The 25,108-nt window shown below is 47.8% G+C and overlaps 6 protein-coding genes across 6 annotated transcripts; 1 reads left to right on the top strand and 5 right to left on the bottom strand.

The window, feature by feature from the left end:
- Positions 1 to 702: 702 nt before the first annotated feature.
- acaa2 (acetyl-CoA acyltransferase 2) lies at positions 703 to 5,053 on the bottom strand. Its single transcript, XM_067228370.1, has 10 exons — positions 4,975 to 5,053; positions 4,101 to 4,267; positions 3,772 to 3,900; positions 3,381 to 3,497; positions 2,947 to 3,094; positions 2,289 to 2,464; positions 1,986 to 2,115; positions 1,740 to 1,810; positions 1,444 to 1,598; positions 703 to 1,153 (listed from the first exon to the last, which is right to left on the bottom strand). Exons 1-10 carry the CDS (start codon positions 4,988 to 4,990, stop codon positions 1,069 to 1,071), a joined length of 1,194 nt encoding a protein of 397 aa, XP_067084471.1. The 5' UTR covers positions 4,991 to 5,053; the 3' UTR covers positions 703 to 1,068.
- Positions 5,054 to 5,369: 316 nt separating this feature from the next.
- On the top strand, positions 5,370 to 7,289 carry mrpl40 (mitochondrial ribosomal protein L40). Its single transcript, XM_067227867.1, has 5 exons — positions 5,370 to 5,515; positions 5,694 to 5,777; positions 5,873 to 6,028; positions 6,292 to 6,373; positions 6,594 to 7,289. The coding sequence occupies exons 1-5, from the start codon at positions 5,454 to 5,456 to the stop codon at positions 6,819 to 6,821; spliced, it is 612 nt and encodes a 203-aa protein (XP_067083968.1). The 5' UTR covers positions 5,370 to 5,453; the 3' UTR covers positions 6,822 to 7,289.
- c24h22orf39 (chromosome 24 C22orf39 homolog) lies at positions 7,184 to 8,454 on the bottom strand. The gene is made up of 3 exons (XM_067227868.1): positions 8,411 to 8,454; positions 8,027 to 8,194; positions 7,184 to 7,851 (listed from the first exon to the last, which is right to left on the bottom strand). The coding sequence occupies exons 1-3, from the start codon at positions 8,435 to 8,437 to the stop codon at positions 7,720 to 7,722; spliced, it is 327 nt and encodes a 108-aa protein (XP_067083969.1). The 5' UTR covers positions 8,438 to 8,454; the 3' UTR covers positions 7,184 to 7,719.
- A 195-nt stretch (positions 8,455 to 8,649) lies between these two features.
- Positions 8,650 to 12,911, bottom strand: ufd1l (ubiquitin recognition factor in ER associated degradation 1). The gene is made up of 12 exons (XM_067227746.1): positions 12,778 to 12,911; positions 12,402 to 12,534; positions 12,157 to 12,189; positions 11,935 to 12,056; positions 11,592 to 11,722; positions 11,259 to 11,331; positions 11,062 to 11,130; positions 10,857 to 10,925; positions 10,288 to 10,338; positions 10,093 to 10,181; positions 9,530 to 9,614; positions 8,650 to 9,286 (listed from the first exon to the last, which is right to left on the bottom strand). Exons 1-12 carry the CDS (start codon positions 12,778 to 12,780, stop codon positions 9,215 to 9,217), a joined length of 930 nt encoding a protein of 309 aa, XP_067083847.1. The 5' UTR covers positions 12,781 to 12,911; the 3' UTR covers positions 8,650 to 9,214.
- Positions 12,912 to 13,052: 141 nt separating this feature from the next.
- dhx37 (DEAH (Asp-Glu-Ala-His) box polypeptide 37) lies at positions 13,053 to 21,889 on the bottom strand. Its single transcript, XM_067227575.1, has 27 exons — positions 21,794 to 21,889; positions 21,465 to 21,617; positions 21,034 to 21,203; positions 20,743 to 20,855; positions 20,222 to 20,582; positions 19,952 to 20,100; positions 19,664 to 19,756; positions 19,209 to 19,305; positions 18,960 to 19,073; positions 18,645 to 18,861; positions 18,279 to 18,377; positions 18,106 to 18,176; positions 17,829 to 17,973; positions 17,649 to 17,725; positions 17,333 to 17,565; positions 17,098 to 17,209; positions 16,596 to 16,702; positions 16,324 to 16,512; positions 15,857 to 15,981; positions 15,570 to 15,686; positions 15,206 to 15,378; positions 15,001 to 15,115; positions 14,624 to 14,761; positions 14,314 to 14,408; positions 13,984 to 14,057; positions 13,617 to 13,714; positions 13,053 to 13,482 (listed from the first exon to the last, which is right to left on the bottom strand). Exons 2-27 carry the CDS (start codon positions 21,574 to 21,576, stop codon positions 13,406 to 13,408), a joined length of 3,471 nt encoding a protein of 1,156 aa, XP_067083676.1. The 5' UTR covers positions 21,577 to 21,617; positions 21,794 to 21,889; the 3' UTR covers positions 13,053 to 13,405.
- Positions 21,890 to 22,301: 412 nt separating this feature from the next.
- gp1bb (glycoprotein Ib platelet subunit beta) lies at positions 22,302 to 24,349 on the bottom strand. The gene is made up of 2 exons (XM_067227582.1): positions 24,272 to 24,349; positions 22,302 to 23,215 (listed from the first exon to the last, which is right to left on the bottom strand). Exon 2 carries the CDS (start codon positions 23,204 to 23,206, stop codon positions 22,514 to 22,516), a length of 693 nt encoding a protein of 230 aa, XP_067083683.1. The 5' UTR covers positions 23,207 to 23,215; positions 24,272 to 24,349; the 3' UTR covers positions 22,302 to 22,513.
- Positions 24,350 to 25,108: the final 759 nt, after the last annotated feature.

The following is a 25,108-nucleotide window of genomic DNA, read 5'->3' as shown; positions in this document are numbered from 1 at the left end:
TTTTCGTATAATTTCGAACTGCAACCAGGACACACCTAAAACGTTAGAACTATAGCACCACTGTAACTACAAGCCATCCGTTACACATTACACGTAGGCCTGTTTGATGGGACGGGGGGGGGGGGGGTTGATTAAGACTGCATATGATAAAGAAGTGAACAGTCTAACTTATGCTAGATATTTATGAGGTAGGTAGGACATAGAATAAATGGCACAACAAATTCTAAATCAAAAGTTTATTGATATGATAAACAACATTATCCTGTATAGTAGGGTCCACAGTATTGACACATTTTCTTGGGCACTGTGTGCATCCCTGCCATGGAGTGAAGGCAAAATAAAGAGAACAAGAGAGAGAAGTGGGGTAGAATCTGTACTGTCACAAACAGTCAAGTTACATTTGGAAAAAAAACTTTATTGTTTACCCTCATTCATTGGTTTTGATTCTAGAGGTATTTATGCCTTATTATAAGCAAGCAGTGTATTCAAGGCACACGCAGAACCAGTCTAACGGAAAGCAGTAAACCTTGTTCATAGGAACTGACATAAGTTAGCCCTTTAACATTGTAAGGCCTCTTCACCAGAAGGTTATTGGTTAACACAATCATCTTGAATATGAAGTTGTCCTAATCTCTGCTCAACACAGACATTGTAGGAGTGCCTTTGAAGAGAAAGTGTGTCTTCATGAGTGTATTTGGTGCGAATCTTCTTTACAAGTTAAATTTCTAAAAAGTCTAATGTTTTAGCAAGGCGATGGTGTGTGTTGTTGCACTGAATGTGTGGATGGCATTTCTGAATATTTCAATGAAAGCAGTATGTGGAGTACCGTTTTGAAGACTACATGGCAAAAAATATGTGGACACCAGCCAGTATATGGACACCTCCTTCCTGTCAAAAGAAATCTAATTCCCAAATCTTGGTCATTAATATGGAGAATTATACTGAGCATGGGTCCACATGTGCAAAAGTAACTTTGTATTCTATTTTCCATGCGTACTGCTGAAGTAGTACACTTCAGAGTACGGACAACAGAAGAAAGTACACTTTTCAGTGCAAAGGGTTTGTTCTTCACTGGGTGTTTTCGATGATGATGGCGATGCCCTGTCCTCCTCCGATGCAGGCAGATCCTACAGCATACTTGCCTCCACGCCGCCTGAGGAAACCAAAAGGACCATTCATGAAAACATAATTTTTGAAACATTCCTCACAATAAAGCAAGGGATACATGTTTTGATAAACACAAAGAAAGCTGTGACCTGAAGAATCGAATGATTGGTTAGCAGGTTTTTACGAAAAATATGGATACGTTGTTAATTGACTTTCCTGGTATGATAAAACCAAAATAGAAATGGCGGTGTGTGTGTAGGCATGTGTGTGCATGTTCATGTGTGTTTCTTTGCAGGTGTGTGTGTGTGTGTACAGATCTGTGTGTGTTCAGGTTACCTGAGCTCGTGCACCAGGTGTGCAGTGATGCGAGCTCCAGAGGCCCCCAGGGGGTGTCCGATGGCGATGGCTCCTCCGTTCACGTTGCACTTCTCTGGGTCCAGCCCGAGCGCCTTGGACACCGCCAGGTACTGGGCGGCGAACGCCTCATTCACCTGTCACACACACAACCGTCAGGACCGCTCGGACGAATCGGATAGTTCTTGTACATCCAAGCATGAAGTATTAGTAAATGGTCAAAATGGCCATAATGGTCGATTTTCAGATAAATTAATGGATGAATCATTTGTTCATACCTCTACCAGATCCATGTCTTGCAGAGTGAGACCTGCTTTCTTCAGAGCTTCAGTGATAGCAGGAACAGGGCCTGTGACAGAACACGACATCTTAGCAAACCAAAATAGGAACGAGACTCCATGTTGATCGACAGGGGTTTCGGAAACCAACAGTCGCACCCGTGTCTAAATGAAGCCCATTACAAAGCCTTGCTAGAAAGGAATAAATCACTTCAGTCCCAAAGACATTTGATATCAATCACTCACCAATTCCCATGATGCTTGGGTCGCAGCCTGAGATGTGATAGGCCACTATTCTGGCCAATGGGGTGAGCTTGTGCTCCTTCAGGGCATCCTCACTGGCTATCACCACGGCAGCAGCCCCATCGGACACTCCCTGCAGACAAGGAAGAACACATAGGATTGATTAAAACACAGTGTTGCCAATGCATTGAACATTTTAAATAGTTTTGTTACCATCACGGTACAAAAGCAGGAAATTGTGGGTTTTTTTCTGTCTAACTTCAAGAATTTATACAACTTGTTCCAGGTTTCTGGTCTGTTACTCACGGATGCGTTGGCAGCCGTGACCGTTCCTCCCTTCTTGAAGACGGGCGCCAGCTTGGCCATCTGCTCCAGAGTGGTCTGTGGGCGTGGGTGCTCGTCCTGGGTCATGGCCACCTTGCCCTTCCTACCCTTCACTTCAATGGGCGCAATCTCAGCTGTGTAGTGGCTACCCTCATGGGCTGTGCATACGGACAGAAGAAGAACTCCACAATAAGAAAATAAGACTGACAGGAACCTGGTAGGAAGCCTGCATTAGGAACTACAGAAATGCAGGTATCTTGTGCGTTGGCAGATGATAGTCCTTTACATTGAGTAGAAGCAGAAGGAATTGTATTGATCCCCAAGGGGAAGGAGTATATTCCGATATATACCTTCTGTTCTGTAGATGATAAACTCTTCCTCTGCGCTTATTTAAATGTGGCGTTAGATCTATGGGTATAGTCTATAGGTCTACAATAACTATCTGTTTTTCGAATCTACAGAAAATATACATAAGCCATTTTGTGCCTGTCTGTCTGTCTGTCACTCGATTATCTTGAAAGTCGGCAGGTGTATTACTCAGAACACTACTTGTACAGTGTCGAGCACGATCCGGCAAAGAAACATGCTGCAAAGTACTTGACAAAGTCCTTCCTTGAAGGGAACAGGGAGCACGACTGACCAGCTTTCCACTTCTGCTGGGTGTGGTGTGCATACTGGTCGCACGCCTCTCTGGTGATCTCGTACTTCTCAGCCAGGTTCTCAGCAGTGATGCCCATCGGGATCTTGATGTGCAGGTCGGTAAGCCCCGCCCACAGGGTATCCTCCAGCTAAGAATCATGCACGCACACACACACACACACACACACACAAGTACCAAGTACTTCTGATGAGTGACAAAGAACGAACTTCTAAGCCTGTGTGAACAACATCTGTTCACTCAAACCCTTTTCAAATAAACCTCAAAGTTCTTGAAATATTGTAGGAGAAGATGTTGGAGTGCCTATTTCATCAGTACTAACTACGTGGCATGCATATTTTTCCATCGACGTGTGCCACTGTCTACGTAAATAAGGATAATGTGAAGTACATGTTGAAGGTGGTGGTTTTGTTTACCTTCAGATCAAATCCAAACTTGGTTCCAAAGCGAACGTTACGTACGGCATACGGTGCCTGGCTCATGCTCTCTGAGCCTCCGCACAGCACCACCTCGGACTCCTTCAGTTGGATTTCCTACACCCACACGTCCACACACACACACAGACAAACACACACACACACACACACACAATGAAGACAACATTTGTTACAGAAACACACAGACTGTTGCAAATCCAGAGAACCGACGACCTTTCGCTGTCGAAGCGGAAAAAGGTGACCGTGAATCATGACTTTGCATCCATGACTCTGCTTGTTAACGGCATGCTATGTGTTCCTGCTAATCCGTGTTGCCCAACAGTGAGTCCTTGCGGGTCTACCTGGGCACCGTGAGTGTGTACGGGTCTACCTGGGCACCGTTGATGATGGACTGGAAGCCGGAGCCGCACAGCCGGTTGACGGTCAGCGCGGGCACAGGGATGGGCACGGCGCACCTCAGGCCCACGTGGCGAGCGATGTAGGCCGCATCAGCAGAGCTCTGGAACAGAGGGGAGAGAGGAAGAGGTAGAAAGATAGCGAGAGGGGAAGGAGAGAATCAGTTCCAACCTTTAATCAATTGAAACAATTTGCCGTTCCTTCCAGAGGTTTTCCTTGCTACCGTTTCCCCCCGAGCCGTGGTTGCTGTGCATGTGGTTGCTGTGCATGTGGCTGCTGTGCATGTGGCTGCTGTGCATGTACCTGCATGACGTTACCCACGATGACACTGTTGACCAGCTCTGGAGCCACACCCCCAGCAGCCAGGGCTGCTTTGGCAGCGTGTGTTGCCAAGTCCGTGGCAGTGTGGTCCTTCAGCACGCCGCCATAGGTGCCAAATGGGGTGCGCTTGGCCGACACGACGAACACACCTGGAGAGAGGGGTAGACAGAGAGAGGAAGAAACTAAAAGGAAGGAAGAAAGAATCTCTTTCTCCTTGATCTCCCTGATGGCTGGAAGGTTCTCCACATTTCAACAGTTTAAGAACCATATAAGACTTCCCAATTTAGAATGAGCCACGTTCCACGCCACGAGAGATTGATATGAGACTGTGGCATATAGTTCACTCTGTACTGGATAGATGGGTCACACTGATAACGGTAATGTTGATACAACTATGAATAGTGTCACAGTCACCTTTGACCCATTTCACTCTCCTTACCAATTTATCTGAGATTATACAACACTACTACTGTCATGATTGGCTTGCACCTGAGATTTATTCTAAATAATAATAATAATAAGAAGGGCTCTGCGTCACTCTCGTTTCTATTCAGAAACATTAAAGTGTCGATTTCATTCATTTCTACTCAATGGGCACAGCTGTCAGCCTGTGCACAATATGTCCTTATAGAGAAATTTCATTTTATGTCCCATCAGCAACTTCGATAAACTCTAGATACATTGACAATAATGTCCGAAGTTAGTTCTCATGCTATCTAGCTGGTATTTAACAACTTAACCAGCTACGTAGTCACTCATACAAAATGTACAAAAGTATTCTACACTCGCGTACTTGCATGCATGTATTATTCAATTCGCTTTCTTACATATTTTCATATTTTAAACAGAAAATTACCTCTGAGCAGCGCCATTATATTGATTCCACGACAATGATCAAGGGTGTCTGTGTCTTGAGCTACTTGCGACCCGAATACACTTTTAGCCAAACACAGACAATCTTGACCTTTTGCCTACAATACATACTGAGGAAAGTGTCTTAGCATTGACGGAAACACTTTCGATAATTTATTCATCAAATTTTACGTATTTGATTATATATAGACATGTTTATAATACCAAAGCATACAATACACGTCAAATGAAACATTGCTTTTTTATTTGGTGTAATCTTACTAATATCTTCTTTCAGAGTTGCCACCACTATAACAATGCATTAGAAAGTGCGGTTTCAAATTCAAAACTTCGTTGACTTGATTATTCAGCAACTGCACTGTACTTCCGTCCTGTGGCTGTCAAGGGGACAGCAATGATATAATTTGAAACACACTTGAAAAGCTTTATCAAAATATGCATGAAAAGTGATCAAAAGGAACCATGTCGTTAGCGATATCGCGTGCCCTGTGCAGGGTATTGACTCGACAGAATGCAGCGCCAAGGTAAGTAGCATAGCCATAGTTAGTGCTATCTTTGATGTATACCCACGTTGCTAATAGCTAACAAGTTGGATACACTGAACTAGAGCCAGAGGAAAGCATCTAGCTGGTCCTGTCGTTGGTGCTTACACACAAGGTCGTTCCTGCATTTAATGACTACTTATAAATGCTGTTGTCCCAGATCTGTGCTGGCAGTGAATGGCCAGGTAGCACAAGCTCCCTGGTTTGCTTCAGTTCTCACGTTGAAGACCTCAGCCCCGCTATGGTAAGTGTAAGACCATCTTGACTTGAACCGTTCATCCGCCACAACAAGAACAGCATCTGTAGGCTGCGATCTGAACACTTTCCGTGATCGAACAGGGCTGAACCCAGGAGAAAGAAGAAGGTGGACCCCCGGAGGGAGCAGATGATAAGGGAGAGGATGAAGAAGAAGCTCAAGAGGTTGGAGAAGGTTCCCCCGGAGATGATCCCAATCGAAGACTTCATCACTCCAGCGAAATATCTGGACGAAGCAAGGTATCGTTCACAATACCAGCTGTAGATTCTGTAGATAGCTACTGTGTGCTGGCTGGAAACAGGGCTGGCCACTGAAAACTATTCCCAATGTTGATGGAGATGCGATCATCTCCATTGATGACCAGCTAGAAACTTTGGAGCGCTGTGGTTAAGTCTGGTGGAGTGAGCCTTACTGTCAAAATCTATTTGTATTTAATTAATTCGTCATTCGATTAACTCGTCCAGTGTAGTCAGTTGTTAATAGTCTGTGTTGTGTTTCTCAGGAGCCGTGCTCCAACTCAGCTGTCCTTCGAGGATAGCGAGCGGCGAGCTCTGCTTCTGAAGGATTGGTCCCGCTACAAACTGGTAAGACGACCCGTCAAAACCACTAGTAAATCTGCATAATATAATGCATTTAAAAAAATATCGTATTTAGAAATACTAAGTAAGCATGGTGTTGTGTGAGATGAGGTGTTATATGAGAGAGAGATATTAGGCATATTCTTATCTGTGTATAGCACAGATAAGGCATGTTTTATCTCCTGTGCTTCTCTGGGGTTCTCACTGTGCTCCCTGTTCCACCCAGGAGCAGCACAGGGCTGAGATGGAGGCTGTTGGCCAGGCCCTGGAGGCCCAGGCGGAGGCCCTGAAGGAGCTGCGGCTGGTGTCGGAGGACCTCTACCAGGCTGCGCTGAAGCCCGACCCCCTGCTCTTCCCGTTCAGCCAACAGGGGCCCTGCTTCACTCCACCCAAGCCCCAGTACGAAGCACCGGAGGGCAAATACACAGACATCACCAAGGTCTACACTCAGTGAGGTGGGATGAGGAGGAGTTGCGTCTGGTGTTGCAAATCCATGTCCACGTCTTTCAGACGAACTTGACGTGACAACGGACCAGACGTTTTTTTAAGATTCGCTCAGAACAAGGATCACACCTGGGTGGATCGCCTCCGCTGTTACCTCTTTGCAACTTCCACAAAACTGGGAGGGGGTTGCGCTCGTCAGATTGGCAGTTCTATCATGTGTTAACTGCCAGAGGAAGTTGTTCTGTCCATAAAAAAGAAAGATGGTCGATTGCAACGTCTCACCGTGGTGTGGTTTCATCAGCTCATTCAGTTTTGTCATGTTTGAAAATGTAATACTGGTTATGTCACAAAATGTACAACATCAAAATCTTGTTATTCATGTTTGTTTTTTATTGATATGCATTGATCAGATTCATGTATATTACACACACAGACACACACAAGGTGAATGAATGAATCATTAAAGGCCATTAACATACTTTGATACTGGTCTCTATTGCAAAGGGTTCAGCAACACAATCATGCTAATTAGTTATTCCATACAATGTTATGGCTGTCTGGTAAGAGGATGTCAACTCAAATTACTATGATAAAATGCTATGTTGCATGTCCCTTTATCTAGCTTTTCCAAAGTACCAAAAGAGAAATTCTCATGACAATGTTTGACATCCTTCCATATTTGCAAGACCCTGAAGTGTCTAGCACAATTAAATCTCACAGCTTCACACAACCCAATATGGATATAATTGGACCCCACTGTGGAGTACAGCCCATGAGGTCATACCACCTTCATTGTAACCTCTACTGGGCAGAGAACCGGGGAGGCTTCATGTACATTTCTGCAGCAAAATGGCATCTCAGAAGTCTTTAGCCCCACAGAGGGCTCGGGCAGTGCTGTGGGTGGGTGTTCAGGAGTCCTGAGGCTTGTCCTGGTTCAGGGGCAGGTGCCAGTCTCTGGGAGGCTCTCTCCTCATCTCCCAGACAGGGGTACATTTCCTCTGCTCTGCTACCCTCTTCCTCTCACTGCTCTGTAACGCCTCCTGGACAACGAAATAAAATAAAACTCAGTCAAGGGATGGCTTTGAACCAAGCACACACGCAGGTACACATGAAAGATAAAGGCAGTTTTCATATACGTGTCACCAGTTGCTTGTGTAAATGAGTACATTAAAAAGTGACATTCCACGAGACACATGATTGTGGTGTCTATTCTACCTTGGTTTCTGGATCTGGGTGGTTCTCCCACTGTTTGCACATGTTGAAGTCCTCTTTCCATTGCTGGCAGGACGGTGAAGTGCCATGAGCGTAATAGTGGTGAAAACGGTTCCACAGGCTTTTGCAGTGCCTGAACTCACTCCAGTAGACATCACAGTTACGAGGAGGCTAGTGGAGGTGACACAGACACACAATGAAGGGACTGGTGTTTCTGGCTAATGTGAACTGACAGCAACAATTTAGCCTAGCTAGCTAGCCTAGCTCCCTCGCTGTGTTTTGATTTCGACTATACAACCTTACAGCGAAATACTCGTATGCAGTTTGTAATGCTGGGCATGTGATTAAATGCACGTCATGATAATAATACAGTATTTCATACGTTACCCTCCACATCGCTTCAGAGGCTGCCATTGTTTTTTTCCTTAACAGACGTCACAGCGTGAAAGACGTTGAGTCACGAACCTTGCTTGGGGCCAATAAGAGGTTACGTACGCACACAGCTTCCGCCCACTGTCGAGAGCGATTACACCGTTTACCGAAAAGCGTTTCTTATATACCAATATACGGATCATTCCTGCACTAAAACAATAATATTTCAATAAGAAATTAAAGGAAGACAAATATACAGAATGTTCTTTATTTCAAAGCAGTAGTCCTAATGTCAGAGTTTATAAATAAAATAAAAAGCAGTCATGCCACTCACCCAAGATTGACATAATCCACAAGGTCCTAAATCCCAACCCAAATTGTGAAAACCCTTCAACTCGAAACAATGTGATGATCAGAATTAGGCTATAGTTTTGTCTTCTCAACATTTGACAGAGTGGCCCTTCAAAGTGAAGGACAGGGCAAAACTGAGGAATCCATTGGCTACATTTCCCCCAAAAAGAAAGTTATAAATGGAACTAAATTGTGACTCAACCTGTGAAACAAATAACCCACAATTCAAACACACAGGCTGAATGTTGAGGGGATTCATGTTGTGGATGAACTGGGAAATGATCATAATATGTTTAGACAATGAAAAACCCTTCCTTTCTGATGCCCCCACAGCAGCAAAGCTATGCTCTGAGGGACCAAGCGACCGCAGTTGTCATCGTGGCCTGTATTTATTTGTTTGTGTTGTGTTTGGGAGCGTTCAGAGTCTGTGTTAAATCGGTCCGGGCCTCCATGTTAAGACGTAAAGCCTCATGGCTTCCTGCCCTTCTTGCGTAGTGACTGGCCCTCCCCAGAGAAGGCGATGAACCTGCTCAGCTCATCCTGGAGAGGATATACAAGACACATAAGCAGGAATTAGTCCTATAAATGACAGATCTGGCTCAGTTATAACAATGCAGCTTAAAAGAACCTCACTATAACACGTACCACTGACACAGCATGTCATATATAATTCATCTCTCTAAGCAACAGTTTGCCTCGCGTATCTTATTTACAATGAAAAAAAACCCCAACCCAAGTTGTTGTCTTAATTATTCGTTGGTTTAATATGACGGTGGCACTCACATCCTCCATGGTCCTCCGGGGCTGGGGTCTGGAGTTGCGGATGAAGGTGATCCTGCCCACCTTGTACTCGTAGTTAGGGATGCCCCTGTGGGCAGTGGAGGTTAAAGGTCAAGACCATCGGTGACATCATCATCGTGCCCAACCTGGAGTTCATATCATCTGACATTCCTATCAACTCATCATCTACTGTAGGCAATTTCTGTCTTGCTTTCAATGTGTTGTATTCTACCATGTGAGTATGAATGGTCAAGCTATGTGAATGGTTGGTTATTTATGTACATTTGAAGAGTATTCTTAGGTGTGAGAAAGGTGCTATTTAAATAACCTACATTATTATTCAAATAGGGAGGCATGTAAGCAGTCTAAACACCCCACCTCGCAAAGACACTACTAGACTGATGCAGCCCTAGGTCTAATAGACTCTGTTAGGTACATGAAGGAGGCTCGTCAAGCTGATCCCTGGATGACTAGATGCAAGAGAATCACCCCGTTTCACCAACTACTGTTTACTCCCTGTGAACATCCAACAGCGCAGACTCTAAACACGGATGACGTCTGCTCACCTTTTAATGTCGCTGGGATCAATGGGGACGGGGCTCGGCTCGATGCCCTTCAGCTTGCCGTCAAGGCGGTTGCCAGAACCAGTGAAAGCCTGCATGGGAACGTTTCGATTAGAAACGTATATGCTTAGCTCCCATGCTCACTTGCGTGTATATGGTACTATAATACATGTAAAGAGAACCAAGTCTACAACTGACCCGGAATCCCATGTCCATGTCAGCATAGCTGTTGGCGTCTCCTTCCTCCTCCTTTGAGAGAGAGAGAGAGAGAGAGAGAGAGAGAGAGAGAGAGAGAGAGAGAGAGAGAGAGAGAGAGAGAGAAAGAGAGAGAGTAAGAGAGAGAGAAAGAGAGTAAGAAAGAGAGAGAGAGAACGAACCACTATTGTGAGTCCAGCCAACTGGGTCATCATCTACATTTAGTTTGCAATCTAGTTCCTAAGGTAGCACTCGTCTTTTTTTTAAACTAGAATTTACATTTTTAACCTAGAATTCTCCAATATTTCACATCCAATATTCCACATGTCGTTTGTACTGTGGCCCCTCCTCGCCCTGTGGCCCCTCCTTGCCCTGTGGCCCCTCCTCGCCCTGTGGCCTCTCCTCACCCTGTGGCCCCTCCCCTCGCCCTGTGGTCCCTCCCCTCGCCCTGTGGCCCCTCCCCTCGCCCTGGGGCCCCTCCCCTCGCCCTGTGGCACCTCCCCTCGCCCTGTGGCCCCTCCCCTCGCCCTGTGGCTTCTCCTGGTGAGCTACAGCTGCAGCGGTGGTCCTACCGTGGGCTCCTCATGGTGCTGAGGCCTCCTCTCAGGCTCCTTGTACCCCAGCGGAGCGTCAAAGTCCACCTGAAACACCGGACACACATCCAGGTCACGGACATCCGACAGACACAACTGTAGCTCTGCTGCACAATTGTAACTGACACACATTTCCCACGGTTGTATTTCGGACGGTTTGTATCACTGTGGCAGGGGGACTTACATTCATGTCACACTCGATGATGGACACTGCTTTGTCCGGCTTGGTCTCCATGACCCGTAACTCATAGATCTGACATGAGAGGAAAGCAGGAGAGGAAGGGTAAGGTCACATGACGGCATTGTATCCCACGTCCTGAACTCCTCAGGCTTTGTTAAAGAGATGTGGCCCATGGTCTGTTGCCGTCTTCCAATGTTTACCTTTTCATTGTAGTTGATAGCGATGACATCGCCTGTGGTTAAGCAGGCAAAATTTCTCAAGGCATTTTCCAACCTGTGACACAGAGAAACATAGCCACAGGTCAGTTTTCAACCAGAAATTGAGGTATTTAGAAATGATAACTTTGTGCCAACCGCTGTAGCAGAAAGACTATTAAAAAACTATTTAAAAAAAAAAACTTTCCTATTCTGTTAACCTTTCTTTATCCAAGCTCGGCAGTTAAAACTATATGGATATGCCCAATAACAATCCAATCCTAATCTATCAGTCTGTGTTTCTAAACATCCAGAACATATGGAAGGCTGCTGTCTTACACAGCCTTGGGGTTGGTGATGTCCAGGAAGTCTGGGCTCTGGGGCTGGAACTTGGAGTAGGTGGCCACCATGAGGTTGACGCTCTCCACCTGAACCAGCCCTCCTTCCTCAAGGAGCAAGTTCTGCATCATCTACAGCCAGGACACACACACACAAATTATTACTTTATGACAGTATATCGGAGGTAGACTATGCTCCTCAAAACATGTAATGTATAAACGGAATTGAAAAGGTAGAACAAGGTTTCCTATTTTCGGACCAAGTTAAAATAATGTAATTATAAACATGATTTATGTGTAAATACAGCTTTTGTTGTCAACTTCAACAACATGGTTAAACTAACCCAGTGTGGCAAGTAACAGATTCCCTCATCTGCAACAAACTCCAGCACACCACAGTGAGTCATTCTGTCTGAGTTCTTGTTGGTCAGCTTAAACAGCATGGGGTAGGTGATGTTTAGTCTGCCTGTGTGGGGGAAAGAGATCATAGCTATCTGTCAAAAGGATTTTTCTTTGAAGAACACATCCGTGTAATGTGTCCGAATAATGGAGAGTAGGCTACTTACTGAGCTGGTCAAGAGCAGATGGTGGCATTATAACTACAGATAGAACAGAAAGCATACATTAACTTTGGTAGCTAGCAATTGCTTGTACTAAGAACGGCCCAGTTAGGCTCACATGGTTCAGTACAAGTGCTTCGTTGGAGTGATGCATTGGTGACATTACATAGCTACGTTCCGTCATTTCACTACGTGGACTGGACACAGTTACAGTGATACATTTTGTATATCTGTAGTATAATATCACAAACTTTTTCCTCCTTTCTCGACGTCCGACCGGTCGTTGGGACCTGCCAGCATAGACACCGAGTAGCAACGGTATTGCGTGGAGAAGCGGTTTTGGAAAGCCCGTGGAATAGGGTGATCGAACATGTTGAAGGAAAACTGCAACACAAAAACAAATTGGACAATTATTTAAATCTGGATAGGTGATTATGTTAACAGACGGATTCAAGCACAACAAAGCATGCTACCTGGATATTTTCAATAAAATAGGACTGCAGTGACAGTGCATCTTTCTTTCGTCATGTTGTTGAACAGCTAACGTTAGCTATTGTAGCGTTGCTTACAGGCAAGAAAAAATACTGGGCTATATTGTCCTCGATGTTTTGTATTGTTATTACTTACCATGTTGACTATTGGGACGTCAACTTCCTTAGACCAAATAGTTTAATACAGGACCTTTTTGTATATCCCTGTGCGACCTAATAGTTACAGTTGCATCCAATGTTGTCTTCCTCTTCAACCACGGAAGTGAGGTCATAGCAGGTAGTGACGTACAAAGCCATAGATGTTTTTTTTGTTTTGTTTTTTGCTCTGGTAACATTAAGTAGTGTCATAATAACAATGTCTCTAAAGTAAATTTCCTGAAACAAAATACATCCTCAAACACAAATCCCATCTTCATTCAAAACCACACAATTTAATACAAGTCTTACAAAGACCATACATACAGTATTGGCAGCATACAGGCTGATCAGAACAGGAGTAGTAGAAAATCCACAATGGCTCTAACAGAGGTGCAACTACACATGATAATGACAAGCCCCTTCGTCCACCACAGAGAGTACCCTGCTTTACACAGACATATAAAACGCTCAGAGGAGAAAGCCCTGGAATAACCGCTGCACATATTGTGTGTCGAAGGTAGTCACTGGCACTGTAGGTGTTGTGTTTTGGTAGAGGTCTGAGTCGTGTCCGTCTCAGGATCGCCCTCCTGTCTGCTGGGTTCAGGATTGTGTGTGTGTGTCTCTGTTCAGACCGGTGGCCAGCTCTTTGCTACCTCTTGGTGCATAGCCTCAGGAAGCCACTGGCAGTAGGCAGACAAGAGGACTGCGGACAGAAAGACAGAAAGAGATGGAGATGGGGAGAGGTGGGGGTTGAGAGAAAGAGGTGGTCAGTAAAAGAAAAGAACATAAAAAAAATAATATATATACATCTTCAATGCATTTAGCACACACACTCACATTGGCTGTTGTTCTTCCAGGCAGTGAGCAGAGCCTCTCTGCAGTCCACCGTTTCAGAGGCCAGGGCCCCAAGCACAGCCTCAGTCCTGGGCTGAAGTCTGGGAGAGGACACAGCCTCTGGTTAACACTCACACGACCGTCACTTAACTCAGAACCAACCTACCATTCATAGTATACACATGACACTCACCCCACACACATTGAAAACACAAACCCTTTTTTATTATGGATTCCTATTAGCTGACGTCTTAGTGACAGCTAGTGTTCCTGGCCTACACACAGATACGGCCGTAGGAGTGTTGTGTGGAGGAGTGTTGAGAGGTGTGGTGGGTGGAGGAGTGTTAAAGGGTGTAGGAGGGCTCCTTACTTGGCCCAGGTCTTCAGCATGATGGACGGGCTGGAGAGAAGGTGGGCACTGTGCCGCTTCAGTTTAGGACACACCTGAAACGCGACACACGCAAATGTCAGTTCCACTGACGATTCGTCCACACGAAGCTAAAGCAGTTTGACTGAGTTTGGACAGCCCTGGACGGTCACTGTGGATGACTGACGACGGTGGATAACTGTGGAGGGCCCAGCTCTGGACGATGCTAGGAGGATGATAGTGGATTACCTTGATCTAGAGCTCTGGGGGATGTTTGGTAGGAACACCAGGGCAGTGAGGAGGGCTGACTCAACAGCTGTGTGAACACACTACCTGTCCCTCCAGCAGGAACCTGGCGAACAGCTTGTAGCGGTCAAGGCCTTCTGGGTAATCCATCTCCATAGCAGGTAGCTGCCAGGCCACACGGACTGTGGCGGGAAGAGAGAGAGATGAGAGGGAGAGAGAAACAGATTAAGATACATGGATAAGGGACAGAAAGATTTTAAAAAGAGAGAGGACGGAGCAAGGGAGAGAAAGAGGGAGAGTCCTCCAGGAGAACGGTTAGACTGAGAGTCAGGAGACTGTCATTCTACCCATTAAGACAACAAAGGGAGGTGGAGAGAGAGAGCATCAGGTGACTCACAGAAGGTGCTGGGGCAGTGGCACCTCACCCTGCCTGTGGCCTCACACAGCCAGGGCGCCGGGCTCGACAGGGGAGAGCCAAAATGGCAGTACTGCGGAAGCAGGCGGGGCACCCATTCTGGCTCCACCGCTGACACACCTGGGAGAGGGGTGTCATTCGTGTTAAGTGGCTTTTATTGGTTGGGACCCAATTTTGTGACAATATAATCCAATAAAAACACCACAACTAAACACAAACAAAACATCACCATCACACAATTATTATTTAGAGTTTATGTTATGATCTGTTTTTCAACTGGCAGGGTTTCCCATGTTCCTGCGTGATCCCGTCGATGTATTTGACAGGAAGAGAACCACTAGTGGCCGTGGTGAACACACCTCTCATGTACATCTTGGTGGTCTCCATGACCTCTTGGTAGACCACAAACATTGGCAGGGTTTTGAAGAGGGCGGAGGAGGGGTGGATGTACACAGGCTCATCCAGGAGAGCTGTCTGGAATACAACAGTCACAACCACAAATGATTCTTCTGCCCAGTCTGCTAAAAGAATACATCATTATGACTGAACATGACTGGATCTCACCTTGTAGCCGTTCCTCCATTTGGGGTCCAGCATCTCCTCGGGCTGGACCCGTCGGGCCAGGTGGTCGCCCAGCCCCGCCAGCACCACCTGACGCAGGCACACCACCTGGCTCTCTGTGGGCGGGGCCATCTTGGGGTCCACGAACACACCCACCGCCGGACACACCGCATTCACTAGGGGAGAAGGGCTTTTGCTCAGTGTTTGTCTGTGTGGGTGAGGCTGCGCGTGTGTGTGTGTGTGTGTGAGAGAGGGGACATGTGTGTATGTGAGAGAGCCAATGCGAGCGAGAGATGGAGAGAGAGAAAGAAAGAGAGAAGAGTGTGTGTGAGAGAAAGTGTGTGTCCGTTGATGTGTGTGTGTGTACCTGCGTTGGTCAGCTGCCCTCTGAGCCTCCTGATCTCCATCATAGCTTTATACCTCAGCCCGTTCTCCTCACAGAACTGAGCTGTGCAGCCGGCAAACTCACATGCCCCCACGGCACCTAGACACACACACACACACACACGCTATTCATCGGAATTCACCAAGTAAACTAAAGCACTAGCATGAGCCGCCAAAGGGTGCCATCAACAGGCACTGCACTATAGACACTAATTATATTTAAAAGGAGCATTTGATGGCTGCTCGACTTCCATTCTAATGCTTCCTCACCCAGCATGACCATGAGATCCCCCAGGAGTAGCGAGGCTCCCTGCCCAGCCCACAGCCTCCTCATCTGGCCTAGCCGGGCCCGGCGCTGGGCCAGCTTGGAGCTCTCGTCCTCACTGCCGGCCGGTCTGGGGGGCACAGAGACACACTCATCGTTAACATCTACATCTCCAGAACATTCTAGAAAACAAACAAAAACTACGTGCCGAAAAAACCCATTGTCAAATCACTCCTTTCTTTCTTTCTTTTTCTTTCTTTCTTTCTTTCTTTCTTTCAAGAACTTTGGATGATCCTAGATCTTCTGCAGTAATTTCTATATGCACTATATACTGTATACATCGCTTTGGATAAAAACCTCTTCTAAACAAACACAACCCATGTCATATAAACCACCCTAACACATAAAGGTATACAGGTATAGCTCCGCATGAATCCGTTCAAATCCCCCTTCAGTGCACCAGACGACCCACCTGTCCAGGTCCTCCATGATCTCTCGCACCGTCATGGCGGCCACCACGGCGATGACGTAGGGCAGGCAGTCCTGCTGCCGGCCCAGGGCCAGCATCTTGGCGTAGCGCGGCGCCACGGGGAAGGAGGCCATGGCCCGGCCCAGGGGGGTGACGGGACAGCTCAGACGAGCACGCTCGATGTCCTTCACCCTGTGGAGGAGGGAGGGAGACGGTTAGGAAGAGAGAGGTGGAGAGAGAGAGAGAGACATAGAGAGAGAGTGGTAGAAGCTAACCGTCCAGTGCGGGGGGGTTCCTCCAAGGCCCCCAGGGAGACCAGAAGCTGCTCTGCTGCTACCAGGGCCTCCATGGAGGGAGGGGTGGGGAACGGGAAGTTCACCACCTGGACACACACACAGATATTCTCTAGTAACTTTTTTTTCTGAATCTCTATAAAGTTCTGTCTTCTGTGAAGGAGTTATATCTTCTGTGAAGGAGTTATATCTTCTGTGAAGGGGTTCTGTGTTCTGTGAAGGGGTTCTGTGTTCTGTGAAGGAGTTATATCTTCTGTGAAGGAGTTATATCTTCTGGGAAGGGGTTCTGTGTTCTGTGAAGGGGTTCTGTGTTCTGTGAAGGAGTTATATCTTCTGTGAAGGGGTTCTGTGTTCTGTGAAGGGGTTATATCTTCTGTGAAGGGGTTCTGTGTTCTGTGAAGGAGTTATATCTTCTGTGAAGGGGTTCTGTGTTCTGTGAAGGGGTTCTGTGAAGGGGTCTGAATAAGGTTCTGTGTGGTGGTACCTTGTCTATATTGAGGTCTTTCATCTGCAGAACCAGGTCCTCTACAGGCCTGCGAGTGATCTCTGCCTCGGAGAACGGGCTGAAGTCTGAGAACACTGCAGACGAGTACAACCTGCACACACACACACACACTTCAGTTGTAGCTACTATCACTAACAAGGAGACAACAGACGAGGAAAAAGTTGCTCGCAAAACCAGACAAGAGGCTTTTTCCCCCCCTCTCAACAATCCTGACCTATAGCAGTGCCCGGGTTCCGTTCGGCCGGCCCTCCCAGCTCTCTGATTGGCCGAGGCCTGTGAGGTCCACGTGACCTTGAAGGAGGATACCCCGGTGACGCGGTCGTAGAAGCGCTTCTTGACGCGGCCGCAGTCCACCACGTACTTGATGCCCGGGATGGTGAGGGAGGTCTCCGCCACGTTGGTCGCCACCACGCACAGACGAGCTCCAGGAGGGGGCGGGCTGAACACCTGCACACACACACACACACAGGTTACCACACATGCAGGTACACACACACACACACACCTATGTCTAGTCAGTGTGTCCTCACCTTGGCCTGCTGTTCGGGCGCGAGGAGAGAGTAGAGAGGGAGGACGTAGAGGGGATGGGAGGGGTCTGCCTTCTCCTCTACGAACGCGCACACACACACAGAAGAAGAAACCGTTTCAGCGCTTCAAACACATCATTTAAAAGTCAAATCGTTTCTGGCTTTCTCAGCGGGAACAGGCACCTGTGTTCTCGGGGTCGTCTCCGTCATCCAGGAAGGACCCCTCCCCCTCCCACCCCTCGTCCTCGCCAACCCCCGCCTGCCGGTCCTCGCCTGCCTCGTCCACCGGGAGAGCCGAGTAGTTGTCCAGGTCGATCCGCGGCAGCGACTGAAGGATGAACACACACATTTAGTCATTTAGCAGACGCTCTTATCCAGAGCGACACACACACACAGAACCTCAGTACGTTCCTACACACACACACACGTTCTGGACAGAGCGGCGAGGGTTCCTACGTACCACAGCCTTCTTCTGCTTGGCCTTCTTAAACTTCCTCATCTCCTCCGAGGCGTCTGGCTCCTCCCCCTCACCTGAGGACACTCGGGGTCAATCACGTGACCTCACACGCCGGAGCTGCTGTAGGAATATAATCACACTGGAGATACGGTACCGTGCAACAGTGTGTAGCTCACCAGTGTCGGTGTGTTCTCTCCTGCAGGGGAAGGCCTTCCTCAGTCTCCGGCAGACGCTTTGGACTTCCGCCTGGCCCGTCAGAAACACCAGGATCCCCCCTGGAGACGCACACACCTGCTGTCACTCGCACACACCTGCTGTCACTCGCACACATCTGCTGTCACTCCCACACATCTGCTGTCACTCGCACACACCTGCTGTCACTCGCACACACCTGCTGTCACTCGCACACCTGCTGTCACTCACACACCAACACACCTGTGCTCGAGTCTGTGTCTCCGTGTGTGATTCTCCGTGTGTGTGTACTGTATGTCTGTGTGTATATTTGAATGGGTGTGTAAGTGTGTTGGATTGTGTGTGTGTACCTGGGGGCAGCATGCGGTGGATCTTGCAGGTCTTGTGGAACACCTCTCCAGAGTAATCCTCCAGCGGGGTCCTCTTGTTGAAGTGGACCGACACAGGAAACTGCCGGGCGTCCACCTTGAGGACGGGCGGGGGCGAGGGAAACAACTTCCTGTTCTCTGTGAAGTCCTCCACGCGCAGGGTGGCAGACATGACCAGCAGCCTCATGGGGAGGCCTTTCTGTGTGACACACACAGGAAACACCAGGTCACGCCAGACAGGAAACATCAGACAGACAGACAGACAGGTAAGACAGACAGGCAGGACAGACCGCTCACCTTGTTCCTCAGGGGGACGATGCGAGACAGCAGGCCGACCAGGATGTCCGTGTACACACTCCTCTCATGGGCCTCGTCTATGATGATCACACTGTACCTCTGGAGCAGGAAGTCCTACACCAGAGACAGAGGAGAAAGAGAGAGGGTGAGAGAGAGACAAATAGACAGAGATGGCTGCTGTAGGGGCTAACATGGCGAGCGTATAAGGAGGGCTGAAGAACGAAGAGAAAAGGATCAAGTTTTATCTACCTTCTGAATCTCCTTCAGCAGGACACCGTCTGTCATGAACTTGATTTTGGTGTCACTCGTCACGTTCCCCTCAAAGCGAATCTGATACGACACCACCCTGGATACCAGCACAAGTGGAGGAGATTAGAGTACATCGTCTGCATTAGAATGACTTTAAGAAGGTCCCTACTTGTGACCTTTCACCCCAGATTAAGACGTAGGGTTGATGAAGAAGGAGAAAACCCTGGTAGTATAACCTGATACTTAAGAGGAGTGGAAAGGAGGAGAATAGGAGAGAGGAGGAGAGAGTGGAGAGAGGCTAGGATAGAGGAGGAGAGAGGATAAGGAGAGAGGAGAAGAGAGGATAAAAGAAAGGAGGGAAGAGAGGATAGGAGGAGAGAGAGGAGAAGAGAGAGGATACGAGAGAGGAGGAGAGAGGATAAGAGAAAGGAGGGAAGAGAGGACTGTTGTCAGACCGTGTGGACACGTTCATCTCCTTGGCCACTCTTTGGGACATGCTGACGGCTGCCACTCTCCTGGGCTCTGTTACACCTATGATCCCACTTCCACTGGAGGGAGAGAGGTGCGGCGGAGGAGAGAGAGAGGGAGGGGGGAAAGAGAGAGAGGTTTTCAAACATGCTCATTCATACTTTCTCAACCTCTGTCTTTACAGACGGCAAGACTGGGGGATATCAAGAGGAAGATCAACATCAGAAGGGTTCAGGATGAAGGAGAGGGGGGGGGGGGGATCGCCGCTTGTGTACCTGGCGTAGCCAGCCTCATACAGGAACTGGGGCACCTGGGTGGTCTTGCCACTTCCTGTCTCTCCACAGAGGACCACGAAGGGGTTCTCCTTCACCCCCTCCATGATCACCTGCTCCTCAGCGAGCACAGGCAGCCTCAGACGGGCCTCCTACACACACACACACACACACACAGAAGGAAAATAATCACATGCTGCATGTGAAGCGCACACAAACTATCACTTCATATGTAAAGCTGATAACAGGAGGTCCATGTCCACACACACACACCTGTATCTGGGGCAGTCGGTCCACGGGTATGAAGACAGCCGGCTGGGAGTCGGTCTTACTCGAGCGCTGGGCCGCAGCCCTCCCCTCTCTCCTCTCCTCCGTCTCCTCCCTCGCTTTCTTGAACTCCTCCTCCCGACAGGGACGAGGAAGCTCCTCGGTCTTCCTCTCCTCCTCCACCTCCACCACCCCTCCGTTCTCCAACTCTTCCTCATCAGAGGAAGTGTCTAAATCACTGCTGTCCTCATCCGCCGCCCCCTCATCCTCCTCGTCCTGCAGATGGGTCCACGTCCTCTTCCTGTTGGCTCCGCTCACGCTGTTGATCCTGGGCCCGGAGCCTCCCTCCTCCACCTCCTCCAGGGTCCTGCACAGGGGGAGGCGGGGTGAGAGAGAGGCCATGTGTAATTATGTGTGTGTGTGCGAGACAGACAAGAGTGAGGAAGGAAGGGTGTGAATCTGTACGTGTGAGAGTGAGGAAGGGAAGGAGGTTCAGAATGTTCTAGTGTGTGTGTGTATCTCCATACTGTTTATTCTGGTACAGCTTGTCTCCTGTGCCCATCTTGGAGGTGGTGTAGAGCAGTTTCAGCTCCGCCTCAGGAATCTGCACCTCTGACAGCTTGGTCAGGATGTCTGCTCTCTGCAACACACACACACACACAAACTGAGCGTTTCTCTAAACAAATCTGTTTTCCATCCTACTATAGACCCTGAAGAGAACAGTGTCTGAGATGACAAGGTCACGTTCTATGACGTTGGTAAGATGAAGAGGTCACTTTAAATGAGGGGTTTTCGTGTTGGCGAGCGAGGACGCTTACATGAGCTTTCTTCTCTTTGAGCTCCAGAACTTTCTCCAGGTTCTTCCTCTGTTTCTTAGTGAGAGGCGGCTTCTTACGCACTGGCTTCTGCAGGCCTTTCTTCTCCTTGGGTTTGGAGGCTGGGAGGACCAGTGCGTTGCTCTCGTCCACCCCCTTCAGATTAGCCCCATCTGGGGGGAGAGGAGGGAGGAGGAAGGGAGAGAGACTTCTGTTTACAATAGAACAGACCGTGTTTATAATAGCCAGATCATCTTTAGATACTGAAGTACCTAGATAGGACATTCTGTCTCTAACCCTAACCATGTCTGTCTCTCTCACGCACGCACACACATACCTCCTTCCATCTCTCTCTTTCTCTCATGCTGTAACTCGCTGTCTCCATCCCTCTCAACAGTTACTGTGACCACTTCATGTGAATGACTGTTTCTCACCTTTAAACTCCACGACTACATCTGTCGCGGGCTTCCCTTCCACCGGTGCCGGTCGGGTCTCGCTGTCCTGCTGCCTCCCCTTCCAGTTATGTTTCTTTCTCAGTCTCCCCATCTCGCGCAGAGATCGCTGTTACACGAGCACAGACAGGAGCTCTGGGTGTAAATAATGAGCGTTTATTGAGCTGGACAGTGGAGACTTGATCGCGATGACTACTCGCTGTCGTTGCAACTTGCAAGAAGGAGATGAGAAATATCTATGCCATTAAAACGTTAGAAATTAGCAAAACGTTAGACATTAAACACAATAAGCTAAACAACAAACATCAAACCTTCAAAACAGATCTAATCAACCAACAGGAGGGTTTTTCCGACTCCACTCACATCCAATGTCTCACGTGTAAACAACAAGTGGTGCTGGTCCAACACGATAAATTGTCCGTCGCATTTCCTTGGCTGCGTACAAAGGTTCCGCTAACTTCACCTCATCAACTATAGTAAAGCAATAGATGCCTGTGGCAATAGTTGGCCGTGAAATACACTATTTCACGTCTTGGGGGTCAGATGGCTGAGCGGTTAGGGAATCGGGCTATTAATCAGAAGGTTGCCGGTTCGATTTCACACCGTGCAAAATTATGTTGTGTCCTTTGGCAAGGCACTTCACCCTACTTGCCTTGGGGGGAATATCCCTGTACTTACTGTAAGTCGCTCTGGATAAGAGCGTCTGCTAAATGACTAAATGTAAATGTAAAATGTCTTGAGTAGGCTACGTAATGGCGCTGAACAATGTACTTAGTTGTACAGAACCAAAACCTTCTACGGAGACAGGGAAGGACAAGACACTGCATACAGCTCTTTAATTAGATTTAAATGCCCACACAGTAAAACATAACATACACATAAGTGAAAAAAAACATTTCTTAGCAATAGGAAAATAACATACCAAAAATAACAAATGTCAAAAAGGTCACGTTCTTTCAAAAACCTAGACATTATTCTGTTTGATTTAAACTTACAGTTTGGATACAATAAGCAGGAAAAGCTCCCTTTTTTCAGAATCTGCTGTCCTTCAAAGGCTTACGCTCGCTCCCCAGACAGCCCTCCCCTCCCGTGAGGCTCTCGTCGGCGGTTCGGCGTGCCTCCCGCGTCAGCCTCTCGAACCTGCGCAGGAACACCACCACGGCCGCCAGCAGCGCCGCCTGCAGCAGCACAAACACGCACAGGCACACCTGCGACGCCAGTGCCAGGTCACAGTACCAGTAGTGGCAGGTGTCCAGCACCTCCTCCTCCGTCAGGTAGACCACCAGACGCCCCCTCAGGTCAGGGGGGAAACTGCAGTTGACGTGGAGGTGTCCGGCCGTGGCGACGAGGCTGGCGTGATCCGGGCCGTCGCCGTTCAGGGGCCCATGGTCGCCGTGCGGCTGGCGCAGGAGCCAGGCGCGCAGGTAGAGCACGCCGCAGTCGCACGCCCACGGGTTGCCGTGGAGAGAGACGGAGCGCAGGGAGGGCAGGGAGTCCAAGATGCCGTTGGGGAGGGAGGTGAGCAGGTTGTCGTGGAGACGGAGGTGGGTGGTGTTGGACGGGAAGCGGTGGGGGAGGGAGGAGGTGGTTAGAGAACGCTGGCTGCAGTCCACCTGACCCTTCTGGCAGGAGCAAGGGGAAGGGCACACTGATGACCCTTGAACTCCCATCCCAAACAGGACGAGTACACACAAGAGAGGAGGCCCCATCATCATCGTCTTCATCACCAGTCACTGTAAGAACAGAACACAGAGCTTCATCATCATCATCATCATCATTGGAGCCTCACAACCCTCACACAACAGCAGGCTAAAATGATCCCTTTAAGAAAATAACACGATCATCAGACTAAGTAGAACCTCCCCTTTAAGAATCAATCTTGATCATACACCTACACTGTGTGGAACTTTGCCTTTAATGTCATCCTCCTTTAGATGAACCCGCAGAGAATCTCTAGAGGCCTCTGAAGGACAGGGGCCAGGAGGGAGGGGAGTGGAGGGGGAGGAGAAGGCGAGGCCAGGGGGATGGATAGGAGATTAGGAGACCGGATGAGGATGGAGAGAGGGAGGAAGCAGGAGTGAAGTGGAGGCTTTCCTCGTCTGTGGTTGTGAACGTGTGAGGGATGCAGATAGCAGGTCTCACTGAGAGATACGTTTAATACTGCATCTTCTCTGGGTGGGACTGACCCAACCGTCTGAGTGTGGCAGAGAGAGATAACCCAACCAGGATAGAATTCCCCCAAACAGGAAGTAGAATAGCACAGGATTGTCATGACACAAGTCACTGAGAGGCCATGGAGTTTTTTGTTAGACTGGCTGTGTAACTATTACAGTTAGACTGGCTAGATACATATTACAGTAATGGTTAGTTATGAAGAGCAAATCATGTCTGTTGTAAACTGCTAGTAGTAGTCAGTTAAATTAATCAATTTGATTAATTTAATGCTGAGGTATCATCATCATCCAAGGTTCTATTGTGGATTACAAATCAACAATTTAACTATTTAAACAGTTTAGCTGTTAGCACATTACAGTTATTACAGTAGGTTAATGCTTCTCAAACTGTTTCAATCAGGTCCCTCTTTGATTATGGAGAAATAAATAACAAATATTTTTTTTTGACTCATGTATTCAAAGCAACGGACAAGTGGAATTAGATCCTACAACATCTTGACATGCAGTCAGCTGTTTTACAGCTGAACAATTCTCCCATGCAAGATCCTCCTTCAGGAGCATCTGGATTCGTTCTACTGTTAATCCCTGCAGTCTCACTGTAGTCTGAAGTCTTACCTTCTCTTCTTCACGTGATGTCTGGAGATCCTGAAGGGAAGGTCCTTCTGGCCAAGTGTAGGGGCACCGTGTTTCTGGCTTTAGGAGAGGCACATAATCATACAGCCCCAGCTGGTACACACTGATAAAAAAACACACACACACACACACACACACACTTATGCACAGCAGTCTTTAAGAGGCAGTACACAGGAAGAGGAGCAACATCTCTCTCCTCAGTACAAACTGAGAGAACTTGACTGACACAGAAACAAGCACAAAGATTCCAAGACGACAACACTGTATATTTTACATATGTACATATTGCATTTAGTCATTTTTTACATTTAGTCATTTAGCAGACGCTCTTATCCAGAGCGACTTTCAGTAAGTACAGGGACATTCCCCCGAGGCAAGTAGGGTGAAGTGCCTTGCCCAAGGACACAACGTCATCTGGCACGGCCGGGAATCGAACTGGCAACCTTCTGATTACAAGCCCGCTTCCCTAACCGCTCAGTCACCTGACTCCCAGGTGCAGTGCATAGAATACTACATTTTGAAATGTTTGTGTTGTAGTACCAAGGAGTATAATAGTTTACTATACAGATGTTTGTAATCAATTTATATGATTGATAAATAGCAGTAAATAGTAGTATTTTGTACATGGTAGTATTTAGTAGTTTGGAGAAGGTGCAGGTGCATGTATACCATTATGTTGGTGCTAAAGAAGAGAGACTGGGGAGATAAGCTATGACTCAGCATGTTCTACTGTATCCTGTCAGCAAGTTCTACTGTCAGCATGTTCTACTGTATCCTGTCAGCACGTTCTGCTGTATTTACTGTTGTACATTTGCGGAG

This window comes from Osmerus mordax, chromosome 24, assembly GCF_038355195.1.
Source record: "Osmerus mordax isolate fOsmMor3 chromosome 24, fOsmMor3.pri, whole genome shotgun sequence".
Lineage (NCBI taxonomy): Eukaryota > Metazoa > Chordata > Actinopteri > Osmeriformes > Osmeridae > Osmerus > Osmerus mordax.
This window is presented reverse-complemented; position numbering and strand designations above follow the sequence as displayed.

What these genes read in the sequence shown, in the direction of transcription:
- acaa2 (XM_067228370.1), bottom strand. An exon ending in CCCAAGCATCATGGGAATTG is followed by an intron (nt 1,811 to 1,985) that starts GTGAGTGATTGA and finishes GTTCTGTCACAG; the next exon opens with GCCCTGTTCCTGCTATCACT. An exon ending in CACCTGGTGCACGAGCTCAG is followed by an intron (nt 1,154 to 1,443) that starts GTAACCTGAACA and finishes TGGTTTCCTCAG; the next exon opens with GCGGCGTGGAGGCAAGTATG.
- mrpl40 (XM_067227867.1), top strand. Translation starts at nt 5,454, where the DNA reads ATGTCGTTAGCGATATCGCGTGCCCTGTGCAGGGTATTGACTCGACAG. An exon ending in CGACAGAATGCAGCGCCAAG is followed by an intron (nt 5,516 to 5,693) that starts GTAAGTAGCATA and finishes CTGTTGTCCCAG; the next exon opens with ATCTGTGCTGGCAGTGAATG. An exon ending in ATTGGTCCCGCTACAAACTG is followed by an intron (nt 6,374 to 6,593) that starts GTAAGACGACCC and finishes TGTTCCACCCAG; the next exon opens with GAGCAGCACAGGGCTGAGAT.
- c24h22orf39 (XM_067227868.1), bottom strand. Translation starts at nt 8,437, where the DNA reads ATGGCAGCCTCTGAAGCGATGTGGAGG. An exon ending in CCTCTGAAGCGATGTGGAGG is followed by an intron (nt 8,195 to 8,410) that starts GTAACGTATGAA and finishes CACCTCCACTAG; the next exon opens with CCTCCTCGTAACTGTGATGT. An exon ending in ACCCAGATCCAGAAACCAAG is followed by an intron (nt 7,852 to 8,026) that starts GTAGAATAGACA and finishes TTCGTTGTCCAG; the next exon opens with GAGGCGTTACAGAGCAGTGA.
- ufd1l (XM_067227746.1), bottom strand. An exon ending in ATCACCAACCCCAAGGCTGT is followed by an intron (nt 11,332 to 11,591) that starts GTAAGACAGCAG and finishes TCTGTGTCACAG; the next exon opens with GTTGGAAAATGCCTTGAGAA. An exon ending in ACATGGACATGGGATTCCGG is followed by an intron (nt 10,182 to 10,287) that starts GTCAGTTGTAGA and finishes GTTCCCATGCAG; the next exon opens with GCTTTCACTGGTTCTGGCAA.
- dhx37 (XM_067227575.1), bottom strand. Translation starts at nt 21,576, where the DNA reads ATGGGGAGACTGAGAAAGAAACATAACTGGAAGGGGAGGCAGCAGGAC. An exon ending in AGACGACCCCGAGAACACAG is followed by an intron (nt 17,726 to 17,828) that starts GTGCCTGTTCCC and finishes GCGCGTTCGTAG; the next exon opens with AGGAGAAGGCAGACCCCTCC. An exon ending in CGCCCGAACAGCAGGCCAAG is followed by an intron (nt 17,566 to 17,648) that starts GTGAGGACACAC and finishes GTGTGTGTGCAG; the next exon opens with GTGTTCAGCCCGCCCCCTCC.
- gp1bb (XM_067227582.1), bottom strand. Translation starts at nt 23,206, where the DNA reads ATGAAGACGATGATGATGGGGCCTCCTCTCTTGTGTGTACTCGTCCTG.